This window comes from Mycteria americana, chromosome 11 (assembly GCF_035582795.1).
Source record: "Mycteria americana isolate JAX WOST 10 ecotype Jacksonville Zoo and Gardens chromosome 11, USCA_MyAme_1.0, whole genome shotgun sequence".
Taxonomy (NCBI): Eukaryota; Metazoa; Chordata; class Aves; order Ciconiiformes; family Ciconiidae; genus Mycteria; species Mycteria americana.
Genome location: NC_134375.1, coordinates 14318379 through 14337991, shown reverse-complemented (window position 1 = coordinate 14337991; position 19613 = coordinate 14318379). Strand labels below are relative to the sequence as shown.

The window sequence follows — 19613 nt, the reverse complement described above, 5'->3', positions numbered from 1 at the left end:
ATGTGACTATCAAAGAAAAGAAAACATCCTTTAAAAAAAGTCTTTATACAAATCTAATTGTATTCCTCTCCAAAGAAGCAGCACATTTAGCAGCTTCAGAACAAGTTTGATTTGTATTTCAAGTAAGGTGTTATTCTTTGTAAGCTGCTAAATGCTTGTAGTAACTCTACTTCACAAAGAGGAACCAGAATGAATGCATTTCCCGTCTCCCTTTCTAGCAGTGCACTTGCTGCTTGGTCATTTGAACTGATACCTTAACACTCTCTCTGACTATGGGGTCCTTTTTGTATTTGTCCTATTTGCATATGTCATCATGGTGCGTTGACTCGATCCTGGATCAAACCTGAAGTCCATATCACCCAGTCTTTTCTCTCTAATCATGCCATTTAGCAGATGCTTCTGAAAAGCATATACAAACCACTGCTGTTGCCTGGATTAGCCCTTACAAGTTCTGGCAATTAATAGTTTGGGAACTTCCTGAGCTGGCAGGTCTGTCTCCTTCTCAGTCTTCTGTTCATTCAGACTTGCATTATAATTCCTAAGTAATGGTTATCATCTGGGTGCATTAATTGTTCCACATTATTAAGTTTTTTGTCAAAACCTTTCTCTCTCTCTCTTTCTCTCTCTCTCTCTCTCTTTTAAAAAAAACCAAACAATTTTTGTCTCACTGTCTTGGTAGCCCAACAACCCTCATGCTGTTTCTTATCATCTCATTACTGAACTCTTCCGCTGCTGCCTTTCCTTGGACTTTGTCAAATGTGTACTGTAAGCAAACAAAAATTGTGATGTAGTAAATAATGGCTGTGACCTCAGGAAGATGTGAGGGTAGAGGCTGAATGCTTCATCTTCTTTTCTAATAACTGCCCTCTGAAACTTGTTAGGTTCCTGTGTCAGTAGTGGGTGAGAATGGACACTCTTAGTTCAGATCTGTGGAAGTGTATTTATATGTATTTGTATCATGAGTACTGATGTGAACAGCATTTTTCAGCAATTTTTTTTTTTTGTCGCAAAACGCTTGTTCTTCAAACCTTTAACTTCAGGCAGGGGAGGGAGGTACAGCTGTCTTTAGCTTTCACTCTGAATGTTTGAAGATTCAGGAAGGAATTCCTAGCTGAAGGGAGATGGCGAGACCTACCTGTGAATAGCCTGGGAAAGCTGAGATTTGACATTCAGGTTCTGAATGAGGCACCCCAGGCATACGCTGCAGTCACTACTCTGTGCAGTTAGGCTCCTTTTGTACAAGAAGTTAAATGTTGTTTGGGTGGAGAGAGAGTGTACAATAGGCCTATGGGGAGTGGACTTGCTTGGGATACAGATCTGGTTTAAATCCTTGCACAGCCGGGTTCTGTCCCCTGTGGTGTCTGGGCTTTGCCTGAACAAGTAAAGCAAGTTCCCCTGTGTCAGGGTTTTTGTGTGTGTGAAACAATAACTGTTCCTGGATTGCTCTAATGGCTGCAGCCACCCTCTGAGGCAAGAAGGATGTTCTGTTTGTGGCCGTTCTCCTGCATGTGCGTGCATGCACATCTGCACACTTTCATTCAGGTACCCTTCCCAGCTTCAGTGAAGCTGAAGTTGGCTGAGTTTTGTCATCTTCTTCTATCCCCTATCTTAACCTCAGCCCATTTTTCATCTCATTAAGATGAGAACTTTACACTGAGCAAGACCAGAGCTGTAACTGGATTCACTCATTCTGAAGGGTCCTCAGGACTGGTGTGATACACAGCTGCTGGGGAGAGGCTCTTCTGCTGCTGCACTTTGGCATCCAGTTCTTCTTTTCCTGTTCTCACCAATGGTGTTGCTGCAGAATTTGTATTTCAGTACCACACAGAGGACAACATTTGCTTTGAAAGAGGCTAGAAACAACTCAGAGGAGAGACAAAACACTTCACTGTGTGTCCTGGCACGTGTGGTGATATGCGTGGGGGTCTGATGTGTCAGCAGTTCCCTTTTCCTTGCTCCTCTCTTAATTCCTAAGCAGTCAGTGAAATGGTGGAACCTGTTGTGGCCTTGTGACTAACCCACTGTAGCGTTTCCATATGCCTGGTGGTCTATATGAGTAAGGGCCTTTGTGTCAATGTTTAAACAAGCTTACTTTGGCTGTGTGTGTGAAGAAGTTTGGTTGTGCAAGGGAGGAGCAAACAGACAGCGACTAGAGCACTGCGATAGTTGGCTGAACAAGAAGACTACAGATGCTTTATTCAGTGCCAGTGTTTTTTTAGCTGGTCACCTCCTGTCCTGGCTGAATTCCTCTTGACATCTGACCACGAGCTGACAGTCCTGAAGATTTGCCCTTCTGCAGTGACACCTCCCACAAGACTGCCATTCCTGAGAGAGGACAAACTTCAGATTGGCCCAAGACAAGGAAGAATCACAAGCTAAAATGCAGACCCTGTGAAAGGCTTGCAGTTGCTACCTTTTGTATGTGTTATTTTCTTCAGTAGTGCTCCCCTGCTAGGGACAGACTTGAATGTCCTCACACAGCGATGTTCTCACTCGGTGCTCATTTCTAATCCCTTTTAGCCCTACCGCATGGTGTAGCTTCATTGGGCATAAATTGCTTTGGAGCAGTTCTTCTACTTCTGCGGAGGAGAAGAATAGGGTACCTCTGCCTGGGAACAGGTCATTCCCTTTGGCTTGCCACGACCATTTATGTATCTGAGGACCACAAGCACACAAGGTCTACCTGGTGTATCAGTCTTCAAAGAGTATTAACATACCTTACATATGAAAGTGCTCGCTGCATTTGTGAGCATTGCTGGAGTGAAGAGTCTTAATTTGGTCCGAATGGATTTAAAAAAATTTTTAGTAATTTTTCAGATGAGGAATATGCTTGGTCACTGACCTTGTAAACATAAGTCGTGTTCCTGTTTGTTTTTAACAAAGGATTGTTGTTACCTGAACTGATCAAACAGGAAAGTGAGAGAGGGGCGAGAGATGTTTGAGGGATTGGTGGCATAGTTAAAGTAAAAAGGAGAATATTATGAGGTACTTTGCTGGGGTCCATTGCTACTGTTTGTGGGTTGGCACATGGGTAACCCGAGTTGGAAGCAAGTCTCCTCCTCCTACAGTGGAGAGGACAAAAATCTGAACTGCATTTTTAAGGTAACCTTGTTGCCTCAGATGTTGGTGATGACTTGAGGTTTAAAGCTGTGCTGGGAATATACAAGCCCTTTGGCAGGCACTTGTTATTTAGCAGAATTACTGTATTTTGGGCTCGTGCGCCCCTGCTGATGGCACTAATCTCCATGTTAGGAGACAAAGTACCAGCTGTGCCTGGCCCTATTTGTACTACTTTAGCCACATGGATGTTCATCCATTTAATCTGGAAATATTTCTCTGCACTCATCAACAGCCACATGCAGGCAACTGAAATTGCCCCATTTATTCTGACTTCGTTTTGAAAACGACAGATGCTACATTACTGTAAAACATGGTGAAAGGGTTTTCTAGCTTTGGTTTTGTTTCTAATTTGTGTGTGTGTGTTTGATATATAAGCTATTAATGTTGATGACTGCAGCTACTTTTCTTCAGCAAGGTCTGCTCCTTCTCCCATAAAGTCAGGCGAAGCTTCTACTGGGGGACTGCTGCTGTTTATGCTTAGTCAAAGGACTTAGAAAATGTACTGGGACTCAGGAAGGAGAAGAGTTGGCACGTGTGACTCACAAATACACGCAGATGTGTTATGTGGTGGTTATTACTTTTTCTTAATAATGTGACTTTTTCCCCAGCCTGAATAATTCAAAGGAACAATACTGTTGTGCGTGCGCCTGAAAGCGTGTAACCTTCTCTGTCCTCTGGGCGTGTGGTGTGTGTGTGCTGCTTCCCGTGCAGATATTTTACGGGGATAAATACAAAAGCATCTGCCAAGTCTTGTGTGTCAAGTGCGAGCCTTGCACAACTGCTTCTCTTCTCATGCCTGACCACATTTAGGGCTGTGGTACCACAGTTTTGCAGCGTGGTGCTAGAGCCTTATTCCCATTCCTTGACCTCATGAATCAGCTGTGCTGACCAGCTGACCCTGTGTCACCGATGGGGACAGGGACTGTGCCACTGTGCTGCTTACCAGGGCCCCGGGACCTAAAGGACTCTCTTAATACAGGCACTGCCCTGTCCCACACCCCAAGGGCCACTTACGTCGCCTTTCAAAAACCCGAGACCCTGCCATTGCAGTAGGAAAGCTGGTACTTAGGGTGCTTAATGAAAAAGCCTTGCCAAGAGTAGGACATGAAGGGCATGCTGTAGTGTCTGTCAGAAAATGCTTGTGGAGAAGAAAGGCAGAGCCTGTGTGGAAAGTATTAACCCCCCTTTCAGTGTCTGCTTCATTGCGCCTTTGGGCTTTGCCTTAAAGCTGTGGTCTGTGGCACCTTATTTGTTTATTTATATTGTGTTTAGCAATCCTTGATAATGTCATGTTCGAGCGGTGGATGGGGCTAGATGATCTCCAGAGGTCTCTTCCAGCCTCAATTATTCTGTAACAGAGATGCAGAGAGACATGCCTACAAAGACTTCTGGAAAGAATAAATGAGGCAAAAACTTTTAGCCTCGTTGAAAAACACTGGCACAGGAGAAAGCTGTGTGGTTGTATATATAGCAAGGGTCAGTCTTTCCTTACTAGAGATAGTTTTTGATGGCTTTGGAATGGGAATACTGAAGAAGGCTGATCAGCTCATTACCGAACAATCATGTAGTGCTTGCCTCTGCCTTGAGTTCAGTTTGTGGAGAGAAGCCTGTGGAGTTTCTTTGAATGAGAGTTCAAACGCAACAGAGCAGAGAAGTGTTTTCTGGAATAGCTTTGTAAAATTGGCTTTGTTTTTTGTTACATTTGGCATCTGTGCTTGCTGGACCTTATGGTGTAGCTGAGTTGTGTTTCCTGTGGAAATTATTTGGATGTGACCTTACTGCTTTTATTTTGGCTGCTACCTCGAGCTCTAAGGACTAGTAAATGTTGGATGCTTACATTTAACTAGAGCTAAGCAGAAATTTGACAAACCTTGGGTGCCTTCAATTTGCAGCCTTTTGATTTACTTTTATTAAACAATTATAGCTGGATTTGCCTTTTGGGGAGTCTTTGTTTATGGCATTCTAAGCTAACAAAGCCCAGCTAAGCCGAAGGATGGATTATCGAAAATCAAAGCTAGCTCTCCTAATAGGGACAATGGAATCCCGCCCAGTCCGAGCCTCGCCGTGACACCTGGGAGGCCCGCACTCCAATATGATAAAGTATTTTCTTTGAGAGAAGGTCACCAAAAGTTCACTTTTACAGAGAAGTTCTTATTCTCAGTTAATGGGGCTCCCTGTTGCATGGTCCTGCAGTTGCTTAACATAAAAAGGATGCATTGTCAAAGAAATTACCTTTAAAGTTCCTCCCTGGCAAACTTATCTGAAAGGACAGACCAAGTGTTCTCTCCTGGCCTGAGCGGTCCGTGACCCAGCCACCCAAGCTATCATGCCCTTTTGCACTTCTGCAGTTTAGGATTTGTCAGCATTTTGATTTCGACCCCTTGGTTCTGGGCAAGTGCCGTTCTTTAGGGTTGTTATTTTATAATAGAATCTCCTACCTGGGTTTCAGAGCAAGCCATTTAATCTTTTTATGCCATGGAAATGAAGACATTTCCAGTCCTCAGGGGATTTTTCTAGTCCCAACACAGTAGATTTATAATTTAACATGAAATATTATGTGCTTATATCATATGTGAGATGGACTAGGTCCTTTTTTGGTCCTTAAGAACTAAACACAAAATCAAAACAGAAGCAGAGCCAGACTTGGTTTTGGGTTTTTTTGTGTGTGCATTATGTATGTAATTTCCTGCATATGTAATTGATTCCTAGTCATAGCTGGGCCCAGACCCAACTGAAAGACTGTGGGGATTATTCTTACTGGTCCCTTTCTGACTTAGCTGACTCATTTTTCCCGGAAAGGGGAGAGATGGGAGTAGGGTGTGAGAAGCGCATGACCTAAGGCCAGCATCATCTGCTCGGAGAAATAGGTGTATGGGCTGTTTGGGCTTGCTTTAACTTGATTTTTCATGTATATGTAGAGGTGCTTGAAGAAGGTATTGGAGAAATTTAGTTATCTTTTAAAAATTCCTTTGTTTTTGCATAGAAGGAAGAAGTAAGAATATCAGCCTAGATTTTTATTTGGGCTTTGACTCCAGTGGAGCTACACTGATTTTTATAATATTGGCATTATATTTTTGTAAATTAAAAAGCTAATTGGAGCATTGTTACCAGGTCATTATTTTCATTAATAATTGCTTTGGTTAAACATCCTCTAAGAAACATTCTGTGTCTCAGAAGATGACACAGTTTTTCATAGGAAACTGGTAGAACTTTTTTTCCATTTTGGACTTGATCAGTAAAGAGCATTGCAATTATGCTTTTATATCCATAACGTTGATGTACTAATTTAGGTAACAGAACTTGGATGAAGCTTTAATTCCAAATATTCAAAACTGTCAGATTGAATCCAGTAGAGTAGACATGTAGCTTTTAAATTAATTTTGGTTTTGTGTTTTCTACCTAGTTTTCAGAGTAGGCAATTCCATCTTTTTATGCTGCAGAAATGAGGATGTTTCTAGTGTTTTGGGCATTTTAGGATTCCAACAAAAAGGTTTAGGACCCAACTGAGAGGAGGAGTTGACACAAGAAGCCCTCTGAGCACTGCAGGACAAATTGTGAACCTGGCCATTAGAGGGTTCATGATCAGTCCTGCAACAGAAATAGTTGCATAATTTATTTTGCAGTATGAGCTCTGATGCAGATCGCCTGGAGCTTCTGGAGGGATATAGCTTGGGGTGGCAGTATGTTAGCAGGGCTGCAGGATGATTAGTATTTTTTTAAGCGGTGACCATTAGAAGGCGTGTGGGAAGTATGATTAGCAGCAGAAAATCAAGTTCTGCTCTGATACGCAAAACTGTGATGGCCCTTCTCTTCATATCCTTCACTAGTACAGTTTAGGATAATTAACTATGTACGTTAATACTCCATTTTCAAATCTTCTGAGATTGCTTGGAGTCTTTCAGATCACATAAGTGGGCTTTGTGTCAGGCCTGTGTACTAAATGCTCATGCTTGAGCATGAAATCACCCCAGCTAACCTTTATATGTGACCTCCTTTATTTTTTTTCATGTATAATATATACCACTGTCTCAACTACCATCAGTCTCTCCAGTGGCCAATCTTGTGTTTCCGATGATGTGAACTGGGAGTGAGCAGGTTTCCCCACAGAAGCCCCTGAATGTAGTACTATTTTGTGTCATGACTTAGAAAAAAGGGGCATTAATTCTCCATGTTTGTATTTGAATAGTGAATACATCTTCATAAACCCTGTATAGCTGAGAAGCTGTACTTGTGTAAGAAAGCCACCACCCTTTCAGATAACTCTGTCTGGAATCTCACAGCAGCTTTCTGTTGGAGAAATGAAGCTGCTGGGATGAAACCCCAAGCAGAATCTTTGCTATTTTGTCACGTTAAAGAATTTACATTTAATAAAACCAGGGGCATTGGGATGGAGGTACAGCATCTGCTGTGGCAGTTTCTGTCTTATTTTTGTTTTTTGAGTTTTGTCTCTAATTAGTTTATGTTCCAATAAATCCTTAATACAACAACTGCTTTAAAACCAATTGAAAATAAAACAAAAAGAGGAGTTTAAATTGCTTATGGCTTGTTTTGTATGGCTTCCAGGCATTTGAGCAATTTTGCTAACAAGTATCCTGTAACCTATTTCCAAAGGCCACTAGCAGATAATTATATTTGGTTAATTTACATACTTTCAGTTTATAATCCTAATTAGTTCTCCAACCAGTAGTCCCTAGGCAATACGTAGTCTTACCTCATTTTATTTGCCATCCCTAATGTGCAAGTTCTTTTCTTTTAATTTACAAAAAATGCTGTTAGGTTTGGTTCAGGGCTTTCCCATTTCAGTGCACATCTAAACTGGGTGATGCCACGCTGATTTAAACCCTATTCGCAAATAAGTATTTTACATTTTTATAGATCTTACGTCTAGGAGATGTTCTGCAATTTAGGGAAACTGACTGCAGTTTGACACAGAGCCTCTTTTTATTGCAAAGAATCAGGCCAAGTTCTGCACCAACCCGTCTCCAGAGCGTCCTGTTGGCACCTCTGGTTTGCCGCAGGGGCGTGCGTTGGTGTAGGATGGGGACTGAGGTGTTGGTCCATAACGGTGTCGTACTGCTCCCATGGCAAAAGCAGGGATGGGGCGTGGGGCAGTTGGAACGAGTAACGGCTGCGTGAGAGCCTCTGGGGAGCTGCACACACGGGCTCTGTAAGAGGCTCTGGTAAAACCTCTCAGGCTGCTTGGCAATTGCTTGTTCCCCTGTGCTGGTTTTGGCTGGGATAGAGTTAATTTTCTTCATAGTAGCTAGCATGGGGCTGTGTTTTGGATTTGTGCTGGAAACAGTGTTGATAACACAGGGATGTTTTTGTTATTGCTGAGCAGTGCTGACACAGAGTCAAGGCCTTTTCTGCTCCTCACCCCACCCCACCAGCGAGGAGGCTGGGGGTGCACAAGAAGCTGGGAGGGGACACGGCTGGGACAGCTGACCCCAACTGACCAAAGGGATATCCCACACCATATGGTGTCATGCTCAGCGTGTAAAGCTGGGGAAGAAGAAGGAAGGGGGGGACATTCAGAGTGATGGCGTTTGTCTTCCCAAGTCACCGTTAGCGTGATGGAGCCCTGCTTTCCTGGAGATGGCTGAACACCTGCCTGCCCATGGGAAGGAGTGAATGAATTCCTTGTTTTGCTTTGCTTGCACATGCGGCTTTTGCTTTACCTGTTAAACTGTCTTTATCTCAGCCCATGAGTTTTCTTGCTTTTGCTCTTCCGATTCTCTCCCCTATCCCATCGTGGGGGGAGTGAGCAAGCGGCTGCATGGGGCTTAGTTGCCGGCTGGGGTTAAACCACAACATCCCCCTGTGTGTATTTAGGATCTCTCCCTGTGTACGCACTATTCTGGGCTCAGTTATCACCCAAGCTTGAGATTACACTCAGTAAAGTGGCTGAGGAGGAAGGGAAAAGCAGGAGGATGGAAATGAAGATTTATACTTTCAGGTAAGCAACGCTCCCTTTAGCTCCTTCCAAGTTTAAATGAACTTCAAAAAACGCTTGGAATGAGCCTCCCCAATGGAAGGAGCACATCTCCCAGTGCTGATCCCTGCAGGAGCCTGAGTAACTGGGGTTGAAGTTGAGTGTCCAGCCAGGGTCAACCCACCACACTGAGTCAGCATGTTGCTGTGGGACAAGACCCTGCGCCCAGGCTGTGCGGATGGCTCTGTTGCTCTGCAGGGGTGTGCACCAGTTGGTGGAGAGCACTGGGTTTCAGGTAAAGCCTGTAGTAAGACAGGAGACGCAATCTCCACTGTTGCGTGGAGATTTCTTGCATGAGATGTCCTGTAGGCAACTAGAACAACAATTTCAGTTGTTAGCTTTTACACACTGGGGTATGTGCTATAATGCAGTTTTTAGAAAAGCTGTTGGATGAAATATTTCCTCTTAGGCATCAAATGCTGCTTTCTGGTCTGATTCATTTCACTGTAATGAGGTCAGGTTTGGACTAACATTATGGTAATTTCCAATGTTTCCTTGCAAGCAATAAAAAGACCCAAAATCTCCCTTTTCAACACCGCATTAAGTACTTCGATAAGGCAATGAAAAAGAGTGTGTGATAAGATAACAGAAAGGAAAAGAAAAATCTGCAGTTTGCAAAGCTTTTGCCTGGATTTCCAGGATAACTGATGGATTCTGTGAACTGATGCTAGTTAATAATCATAATACTGAAGGAGACAGGTGATTTTTAACTGACCAGAATAACAACAAATGTTTAGTGAGGAAAAAATCAAAGGTGTGAGAAAAATTGTTGGCCAATAATTTTATTTCAACATCTTAAAGAATGTATATTTTATACTGTTGATGCTTTGGTGTAATTTCTACACATCACACTTGAATTCCCAAATATGTTTCTGCTGTTACACACATGCATACAATGCTCAGCATTTATATAACTGATGCCTAAAGGAACCATTACCTGTGAAGTTATTCCAAAGAAGCCTGTTTTTAAGAGGAACACTTTGATGATAATTCTTCCTCGTTAGAGCATTTCAAATCTTACTCTAGTATATCCAGGTAGACTAAGATGGCTTAACTGTCTTTTCATGCCTGGTTTAAGGATCGTGATTCCACGCTAATCATAGCTCTGCCTGTGCATCTGAATTTCTGAACTTTAGGAGAGGCAGTATTTTGCTATGGCTCTCACACCTGCAATTGGGATGAACAGAACATGAACTCAGAGTAAAGCAGATTTGAGACAGAGATAGCAAGCATCTTGTGTTGAAGGCAGTGTGTTGTGAAAATCATATATTTTTCCTACTGTACCACTCGTGATGATAATGGCTGGCAGTATGTCAGGTGAAATCCTGGCTCTAACAAAGTCAACAGAAAATCTTTCATACACTACAGTAGGACTAGTACTTTATCCCAAAGGCAAATATCATTTGAAGATAAATTTACAGAGGCTTATTGACATGAGTGCCAGATTTCAAGGGGCAGTGATAATTTACATGGGCTGAAGATGCATTTTCGGGTATGTAAAAGAGTTTACTGTGGAATATGGTAGACCTACATTCAATGCTAATTCAGTGCTAGTCCACAAAGGGAGTGGAAAAAACCTCAAACAAATCTGTTGTTTGCTTCTTGATAATAGACAAAATAGGCACTGAGAAGCTGTTAATCTCTCCCCTTCCAACTTTTCACTTCTATAATTAAGATTATAATTTTTGCTCTGTATAGTTATGACAGAAGAGTCCAGAACAAAATCTTAGAAGGGTTTGGGAGCAAGTTTTCTGTGGGAGCAATGGAAAAGGGAGAGGGGATGGAGAATCTGGGAGCTATTCATAATGAGTCTATGTTACATAATCCAGCAGAATATTCCAATTTATATCTGAATTCTTAATCAGAAATAGAAAACAAGAAAAGGAGTGTTATACCTCTTTGACATTTAGTTTTTGTCTTTTTCACCATCTCTTTTAATTTATATATTTATTTGCTTTAATTTCTATATGCTTTAATTTATGTATTGTCTGTTTTTAATGCAAACCCACACTGAAGTTTGTAGGTGGGTTTTATATACCACTAAGAAACCACAAAACAAAGCAAACCAGGAGAGTAGAAGTCCTATTTCTCACTTACAGGTCATCTTAAATGCCTTGTGAGTTGAAGATATGCATTGCTTGATTCTCCTCTTGATATTTGTTGTAATTCTCTCTTGCCTCTTCCCTCCATCTCTCCTTCCCTCAAGAAAACCTCAATCCAAATCCCCCCCAAAGTCAGGATGCAGACTATTCTGTTAGATTTGACTCCGATAGGCTGTCCAGGTATTTCTGCAGCACAGGAGCTACGCTTGAGGAAAGAATACTCTATGGGGTGAAACCAGAAGGGAGTCAAAAGAATTTAAAATAGTTTGAAATATAAAACAATAATTTATTTTACCTCATTTTACTTGTTAACATTTGTAGCTAATGATGATTTCATGAAACTGCTTTTATAATTCAATACATTCAAATCTATAAAGCAAACAGTTACTACCATGGGCTTTTCAAATTCCACAAACTGTCTTATATAAACAATTTAGCTGTACATGCACATTTTTTCAATAGGTTGCAACATTTGCAAACATGCTTTAAAATCCTTTAAAGCTGCAGTATAGTGTACTTCGCTTCAGGCTTTTCAGATGAAACCTATATACTTTCTTCAGAAACCTTAAAAAGAAAAATGTTTAAATGTTGAGCATAACTCTAAAAATTGCTGTCTGATAAATGTTAAATATTACAAGAGAATGACTCTAATTCTGAGTTTAAACCTTGAGCTAAATATTGATAAACAGCACTCTGTGTAGAAGTGAACAACAGCAAAATAACATCACAAAATATGGTTTCACAAAAAATACATATGTGCAGTTGCTCTTGTGGGTTTTTTGCATTTTTTTTTTTTAGGTAAAGAAAAGCATGGGTAGCTTTTATTATGAATATAGCTTAAGCAAATTACCTGTGTAAGTATGGTTAATACATTTCTGATATTTAAACACTTCATGTAAAAGGTAACAAGTAAAAAAGTACAATCAGTATTCCAAAAAGCAGTGCTAATATTGCCTTCGAAGGAGATGGGCAAGCTTCCTCTCCACTTTATAATGGAGATCCTGGCACCCACAGTTGTAGAGTTCAGTATTTGAACTATAAACTTGATGACTGTATCTTATATACAAAAATCTTGCCACATTGAACGAGGCATTGATTTCTACCCCAATGGTAGTGTTTTATGTACATAATTTAGCAATGGTGATTATACAGTAGTCACTGACAGGAAGGAATTGTACACCCGTGTGCCGTCTGGTGACTTTGTTCCATGGGTTAGCAGTTCTTGGATTGTCATCCAATTGTCAAATATTTTTTTATTTCTCTTCTTCATCATTTTTTTGTGGCTCAGTTCAATGATATTCATCTCTTTCTTTTCTTCTGCCCCTTGCTGCTCCTTTAAGCAATCTAACCTACTCTGCATCATAAACTCACGCCTCCTCCTCTGCTCCTTCGCTTTCACTAAATGCTGCTTCCGCTCCTCCTTGCTCCAGTAACGGCCCATCTTCATTTCACTTATGGCATCATCATCGGTAGTCATACCACTGCGCTCCTCCTTAATCTTTATGGCACGTTCTCTCAGCAGCCTGTCCCTGACAGGCCTCTTTGTAATGTACCGGGTCCCATCGCTTCTAACCTTGACTTTCCACTCCATCCTCGGTTCGCTCTGGCTTGAATTAAAGTCTTTGCACATACTCACCAGACTCATTTGGCTCTGTGCATACTCCACCGCTGATTTCTGTTGGATCAGCTGCATGTAGCTCTGATAGTGCTGTGCATGGGCAGGAATATGAGCGTGCTTATATGGAGAGTGATGGTACGGGGAAACGTAGGAGCCAGAAGGTTTTTGACCATGAGTAGGGCTTTTGCTTCCATCACTGGCTTTTCTCTCCTTGCTTTCCAGCTGCTTGCCAAGGTCGGGATCTTTAGCAGAGGCATGGCATTTACCAGTGCTAGATTCATGACTTTCTGAGCTAGCAAATAAATTCTTTTGGGAGACATTATATGCCACTGCCCCCTCATTACCTTGACAGTTAATGCCTTCTGCAGTTCTGCGCAGCGAATTGTCAGGGGAGATCTCCAGTGTGAGTGGTGTGCTTCGGCAGCTTTCGCCTGTGTTATATGCACTCGAGCTATCCTTGTCAGATTTCTCGGGGAGCTCCGTAATGTCTGAGAGCTCGTGCCTGCGAACATCAATGCTTGTGTTATAGTTGCGGAACCCGCTGTTATGTAGCATCCAGGGCTCCCGGTACTGATCTTTCAGCTGCTGCATTTTATGAGCTCTCACAATATTCAGGCACTCTAGCTCGATATTGCGCAGCTCCTCATTCAGCATCTCCAGCTCTCTGTCAACACTTTCTTGGTCACTTTTGCTCATATCCAGCGTGCTGTTATGATAATACAGACTGTAAGGGTTGGCAGACTTCACCTGGCACTTCAGTTCCAGCAGTTCCCGGAATCGCTCGCATTCGTCTACAGGGATGCCGAGGAAGTCAACATCTGTGCAGTCGGCTGAGATAAATGATTCATTGCTGAACTGCATATCGCCACTTCCTAGGGTGTCATGACTGTATGTCAGCTTCTTCTGGCTCCCTAAAGTGTTGGAGGAGGTGGTGTGATCATCTGCGTTGTTTTCCTGCTCGGAGCTCTCATCGTTGCGAGTGCTGTCGTCTGTGCGCCCCACGCCGCTGTCCTTCTCGTGCTGGTTAGATAAAATAGTGGCTGTATCTGTGGTACCTCCATCCTCCTCATGCTTCTTCTAACAGCAAAAATGAAAGACAGACAGAGAAATTAGTGCAAGGACATAAAATACTTCAGGGTGTTTATCTTTTAATAGTTTTCTTAATCTGTCACCTGTTACACTTTCTACATCTTTTGTCTTTTACTTGTATGGAAAGAATATTATTAAGAACTCATAGAAATGGTGACTGAAAATACAGCATGCTGTGGATGACCTTCTCAGAAGAACTTGAGGTCTGCTTTCAGTTATATAGCAACAATGGTAGAAGTCACATTTTCAAATTCTTTCTTCTCCCACTTAGGTACACAAAAGTATCCAGTTCTACTGTGGTGCCAAAGTGAGAATATGTCCCTTCAGAAAATGTGGCTCCCACAGAGGATGCAGAGCTGTAGAAAACTCCAGAAAAAAAATCTATACAAAAATTGAAAATCTATTAATGAACTTGTATGATTTCATTAATCATGGCAGAATGACGGGGAATACAGGCCCAAATCTGCGGCCCTGCATAAACTTTGCTATGTAAAAACTTTTTCTTTGCCTTTCTCCCCATATATAGACCTTATTTCAGTCATTTGCCAGAGTTCTCCATTTGGATTTTAAGGTTTCAGGACGTAGGCTGTTTTCAGTATGTGTATGCATATCAAATAGGAAATTTTATAAGTTAGCTCTCTGCCTGCTATATCTATCAAACGCCTAGCTTGTACTTCTCTCAGTAACCACAGCCAGAATGGTAGATTTCTAAGAACTGTGATCATGTTGTTGTAAGGGGCAAAATAAAAAAGGTAACATTTGAAAACGTTTTGGTCCCCCAGACGGAAGTTTGTGGATAGTCATGTAATATCTTGATTTTACAGAAAGTCCTTTTGCCTTGATCGTCATTCGAGACACTAAGTGTATTCAGTGAAGCTCAATATTGGAGTATTGAGTGCAATGTGAAGTTTTGACACCATTGCACAACAGAACGGCAGTACCTGCTGAAGCATGCTGGCAGTAAATTGCATTGCCTGGTGGTGCTGTTCCTCTAACATGTCCATGTGCAAGTCATCCAGAAAATCATTTCTGTCATCATCCATCCATCCTTCGTCCAGCTATGTGAAAAGGGAGGGAAAATCAAACCAAATGTTCTCAAAAGAATGAAGACTGACATAAATTATGTTCCTTCTTTGTGAAAAGTGATTGGGAAATCTTAGGAGATTCCTTCCTGTGACAGTGCTGCTGTGTCCTGGGAAGAAGCACACATCTCCTTGTGCTAAGTGCAGGTATTGACCGTCCTACCTCCCCCCCAGCCACCTCCATCTCCAGCAGCACGGTTTTATCTTCAACAGCCCTTTATATATGGAACAAAACCAGCCTTGTCATCCATGGAAATAATTCTCAGAGTTGGGGCTGTTTTGGTTTGTGTGTGACTTGATAAAGATGTATAAAAACACTCCAGAGCCCAAAGCTTGAACACACCATTTGTGAGGCAGCATCAAGGGCCAGAGGGAAAAATGCTTGCTAGGGGTCTGCAAGACTTTTTTACTCTCAGCCTCAATTATCCCCAAGGGAAAGATGAGAAGCATCTAGGCTAACAGAATAGTCATGAGCCTGACCCTGTGTCTGCAGGTGCATTGGCAAGGGTTGCTCTCGCAGCAGGAGGAGCAGAGACAGATCAAACAATAGTGCTCATGGCTGTTTGTTCAACATCTTTGTTGTGCTAATCCCTGCTCTACAAAGGGGTCTGGTTCAACCTTTTATTACAGCTGAGGATGCTTCTTGACAGTATTTAACTACATTAAGAGATGGTGTATAACAGGCTAAATAATAGGTGTTTTAATGGATGAATAGTCAATAGCTATAGGAATTAGAGTTCAGTATGTTCTCCAAAGCTATGGCTTGAAACCATTCATAATACCGTGCACTGATGTTTGTATTAGCATTGCAGCATATATAAATCCCTGAATGTCTTATAAATTGAACTTTAATATAAAATATATATAAGTACTGTGACTGCTGAATTTCATTATTTTAGACCATATATATGTCCAGTCAAACTGTATAATATGGTTTTAGGTAGATTTGGTAGATTTAGGTAGGTTAAAATTCTTCAAAAGATGCTAACTGCTTTCCACAAAAGAGCAATTCTTAATTAAGACTCAAGAGAGGGTTTTTTGTTGTTGCTACAGTACCTGAATTTCTGGTCTTGCAACAAGTAAGGAGATATTCTTGCTCTCTTCACTGGTGAGAAGTGCCACAGCTTCTTCTCGATTCTGTACCTCTATGCCATTGATCTTTAAAGAAAAGAGCAACAGAAATGAAATCCTTTCATAGGGATACTTAAATGCTGCTGAGATGAGCTCTACAGAACTGCATGGCTGGATAGATCCCAGTGCAGCACAGGCCAGGCACAGTCCCTGTTCACATCTCCAGCTGTGTTGTTCACGTAAGTGTTGGGCAAGTGTACTGGTACGGACACGAGAAGCTGTTCCATACCTCTGCATGTGATGTGTGGAGCCTTGTTATGAGGACAGAAACTGGAGGAGGAGAATTGGGCAGGAGCAGAATTGTAACATCAGGTCTGGTGGGTGGAAAGGAACAGGAATGTCCTCGTGTGGGGCAGGTGAGGCTGTGGATGCTGCTCCCAAAGACTGAATGGGATGTGGTCCTCTACTCGTGTTAGTGTCTGTGCAGAAGATAGACCACTTCTGACAAAGCCCCTATGGCGTAGGATCGTTGCACTTGGACGACGACTCATTTTGGCACACAGCACTGGGCGTTCAGCCTGCTGAACAAGTACTAACATCCCTGTGAATAAATAGGGCTCCCCGGAGAGATTCTGCAAAGAGGAATAATTACTTGGGCCAAAATAGAGGGTTTCTGTAGTAGAAGGAAGACTTAAAAGTGGAAGTGTATCAGGGTATGCGCTGGAAACAGATGATATCTGCTGACAAAATGCTTAGCCTGCAGAGTAGGGCCGATATAGGGCTTTACCTGGCCAGAACGATCAAAATCTAAGCGAGGTACGGCAGAGGAAAGGGAAATATCCTCAGAAAGTTAAAAGGAAGCATATGAATACCAGTCTGAAGGGAATGATTTTTAAAAATTTTACTGAAATAAAGATACTGCAGCAGATTATAGTGAGTTAGCAGACTTTTGACCATTTACACACATACCTGAATAATACGATCCCCTTCTCGGAGTCGACCATCTTTTGCAGCAATACTGTTGGGATCAATCTACAAAATAAGAGAACTGTGAGTGCTTTGAAGGTTTGAGAGCTCAGTATTTACTTCCCATTTTAAACCCAGTATTGGTAGTATGACTGATACTGTAAGTCAGTGTGTCTGTCATTGCTGCTGTATCTGTGGTTGTTACATCTCGCTTAGTGATTACACGACTTTTCCTTGCTTATGTCAGAGAAAGTGAAATGCAAATTAAAATCATCAAGTCAAAACCAAAACATTTCTTCCTGAGATGTGTCTTCAGAGAATGTAGGTTTATGATGTTTGCATGATATCGAGTTACCTCATAATTTAACATCTTGCTTTATAACACAGTGCTCTGATTAGAACCAGTTTTTGCATACAGAACAGGAAAGATTATGTCCTAAGTGATGCACTTTCATGTAAGATTTTAGATTTAGTTATCAGTTTCTTTCTCCAAACTGCTGCTACTAATTTGAAATGGATCTACATGATAAAATGATTATCTATAAAACGCTACTTATTTCATGAAAGGTGGCAAAGAGAGACAAATGGGCCCCAAATCTTTTCAAATAAAAATGTGTGGGTTTTGGCTTTTTTTTTTTTCCATTTATATTTTTTCTGGAATAATTGAGAACAAAAATTAAAGGGAGAGTATGTTAAAAATACTTTGAAAGCGTCATCGGAAATTGAACGCTGAGACTGTGTTAGGGGAAAAATTAAGACTAAATGTAAATATAAGGAAGTTTGACTTCAATGGATGCAGGATTTCACACAGTTTAGCGAAAATGAAAAATAATTAGATTTCTTCCAATTACTGCATTCTGGGTGTTTGTCGAACATGGTACAAACAGAAGACAAATGTCTTAAATGCCCAACACTGCAGTTTAAAAGACAAATGGTATCTTATAGAAATCAGCTCGATCTTACCTCACTCACATAAATACCCATGTCATCTTCATCATCCGTTCTGTAACATACAGTAAGGCCAAGCTTGTCCTGGCTGTTCACTCTATGTAAATCTACTTCCTGAGGTTTAAAAAAAAAAAAAAAAAAAAGAAAAGAAGAAGAAAATGCATTGTCAGTGAGACACTGGTGACTGATGAAAGCAATTTTTCAAATACAATGAAAATATTTTGCTTAAGTGATATAGTGGATCCCTTTTCATGTCACTTGTAGATGAGGTTAACTTACTGAGCAAAACGTGATTATATGCAGACAATCAATACCTGGGGCATTTTTGACCCTTCAATCAATATGAAGTCATTTTGAAAACAGACCTTTTATTGATCTTAGAGAAGAAAAATTACCTATATTTCATGTAGTGACTTCAAATGCTAAAATACTTATAAAGTATGATTTCAATATTTGCTATGGCTGATATATATTTTCTTATAAGCAGGGAAATTTTCTGGCTTTTCAGAGGAAAATATAATACTCTATTACTTTAACTTGTGTAATTTTCCTGAAATGATGTAATAAATTTCTCAAAAGCGTGACTGAAGATCAATATATTGTCAGCAAAGCATTCAGTACTGGTAATAGAAATATAATAAGCACTTCAGTATCTTGCAAGGGTTTGGTTTCAGCAGGTCATGGTTTATCATTCTAGTGCTCTTTGGTGGTCTTGTTAGTCTTGGAGACATTTAAGCCATCTTAAAAATATATGTTCTTCCTCTCTGCTTTTTTGCCATGAGGATTTAATGTGGGTTATTTTTTTCCTACATTTGCTGCTGCTCTGTGACACTGGTTGGTCTAAAGGGTTGTAAAATCCGTGGAGATACCCGCAAGCTGTGGGATGCTCCTGGCTGATGGGCGGTCAGCGTGACCATCCATGTAGCATCTTTCAGCTCTGCCTTCTTGCTTCTGAGGGACATCCCGGCAGCCTAAGGACCCTGGGGAGCCTAACGCGCTTAACCATTAATCAGCTTATTGCGACTGCTATGTCAGTCCTGAGGATGCTGCCAGAGGGAGAAAGGATGTTTCCTCATCAGCAGAGGTGTAATAGCAACTGCAGTTGTGGATTTTACTTCCCTTAGAAGCGTGCTTGGCAGTGAGCGAGGCTTTGAAAGGTCCCGCTCCTCTGCAGCTAACGCCAGGCAGGACGGAGGAGGTGGCTGTGGGGCTCGAGCCCCATTGCTGCGAAGGCAAAGAGTGGGACCAGGCAGGGGGCAAAGGGACGCAGGCTGAGAAAGAGGGTACAGCCCGTGCGGGATCCGAGGGCTGTCCCAGCCCAAGGGCAGACCCTGAACTGCACGCTTGTGCTTGGACCCGTCCGTTCCAGTGGAAAAGCCCTGATAACGTGACTCATTATTTCTGAATGTCTCTCTGTTTTGACCTGCGCTGTGCCATTTGTAAGGGGCAAGACAATAAAACAAGCTGATATGAATAATTTATTGGCATGTCTAGATGACAGCTGCCAAGATCAGCAATCTCATGTTATTTACTTGTCAACATGTGTAATTTCTTTTTTTTTTTTTTTAAAGAAACGTAGCTGTAAATGTCAGTGACATTTCAGATGGTATTTAAATGGCTTCAAT

General features: G+C 41.5%; 1 protein-coding gene across 2 annotated transcripts in view; it reads right to left on the bottom strand.

Moving 5' to 3' along the window:
- Positions 1-9889: 9889 nt before the first annotated feature.
- The window catches only part of PDZRN3 (PDZ domain containing ring finger 3), a 148372-nt gene continuing 138648 nt past the window's right edge, over positions 9890-19613 (bottom strand). For both annotated transcript variants that reach the window (XM_075514325.1, XM_075514326.1), the window contains 5 exons: positions 18004-18102; positions 17044-17106; positions 16060-16161; positions 14863-14979; positions 9890-13909 (listed from right to left, as the gene is read on the bottom strand). In XM_075514325.1, the coding sequence (XP_075370440.1) occupies positions 12359-13909; positions 14863-14979; positions 16060-16161; positions 17044-17106; positions 18004-18102 (1932 nt within the window). In that variant the 3' untranslated portion in view covers positions 9890-12358. The remainder of the gene's footprint in view (positions 13910-14862; positions 14980-16059; positions 16162-17043; positions 17107-18003; positions 18103-19613) is intronic.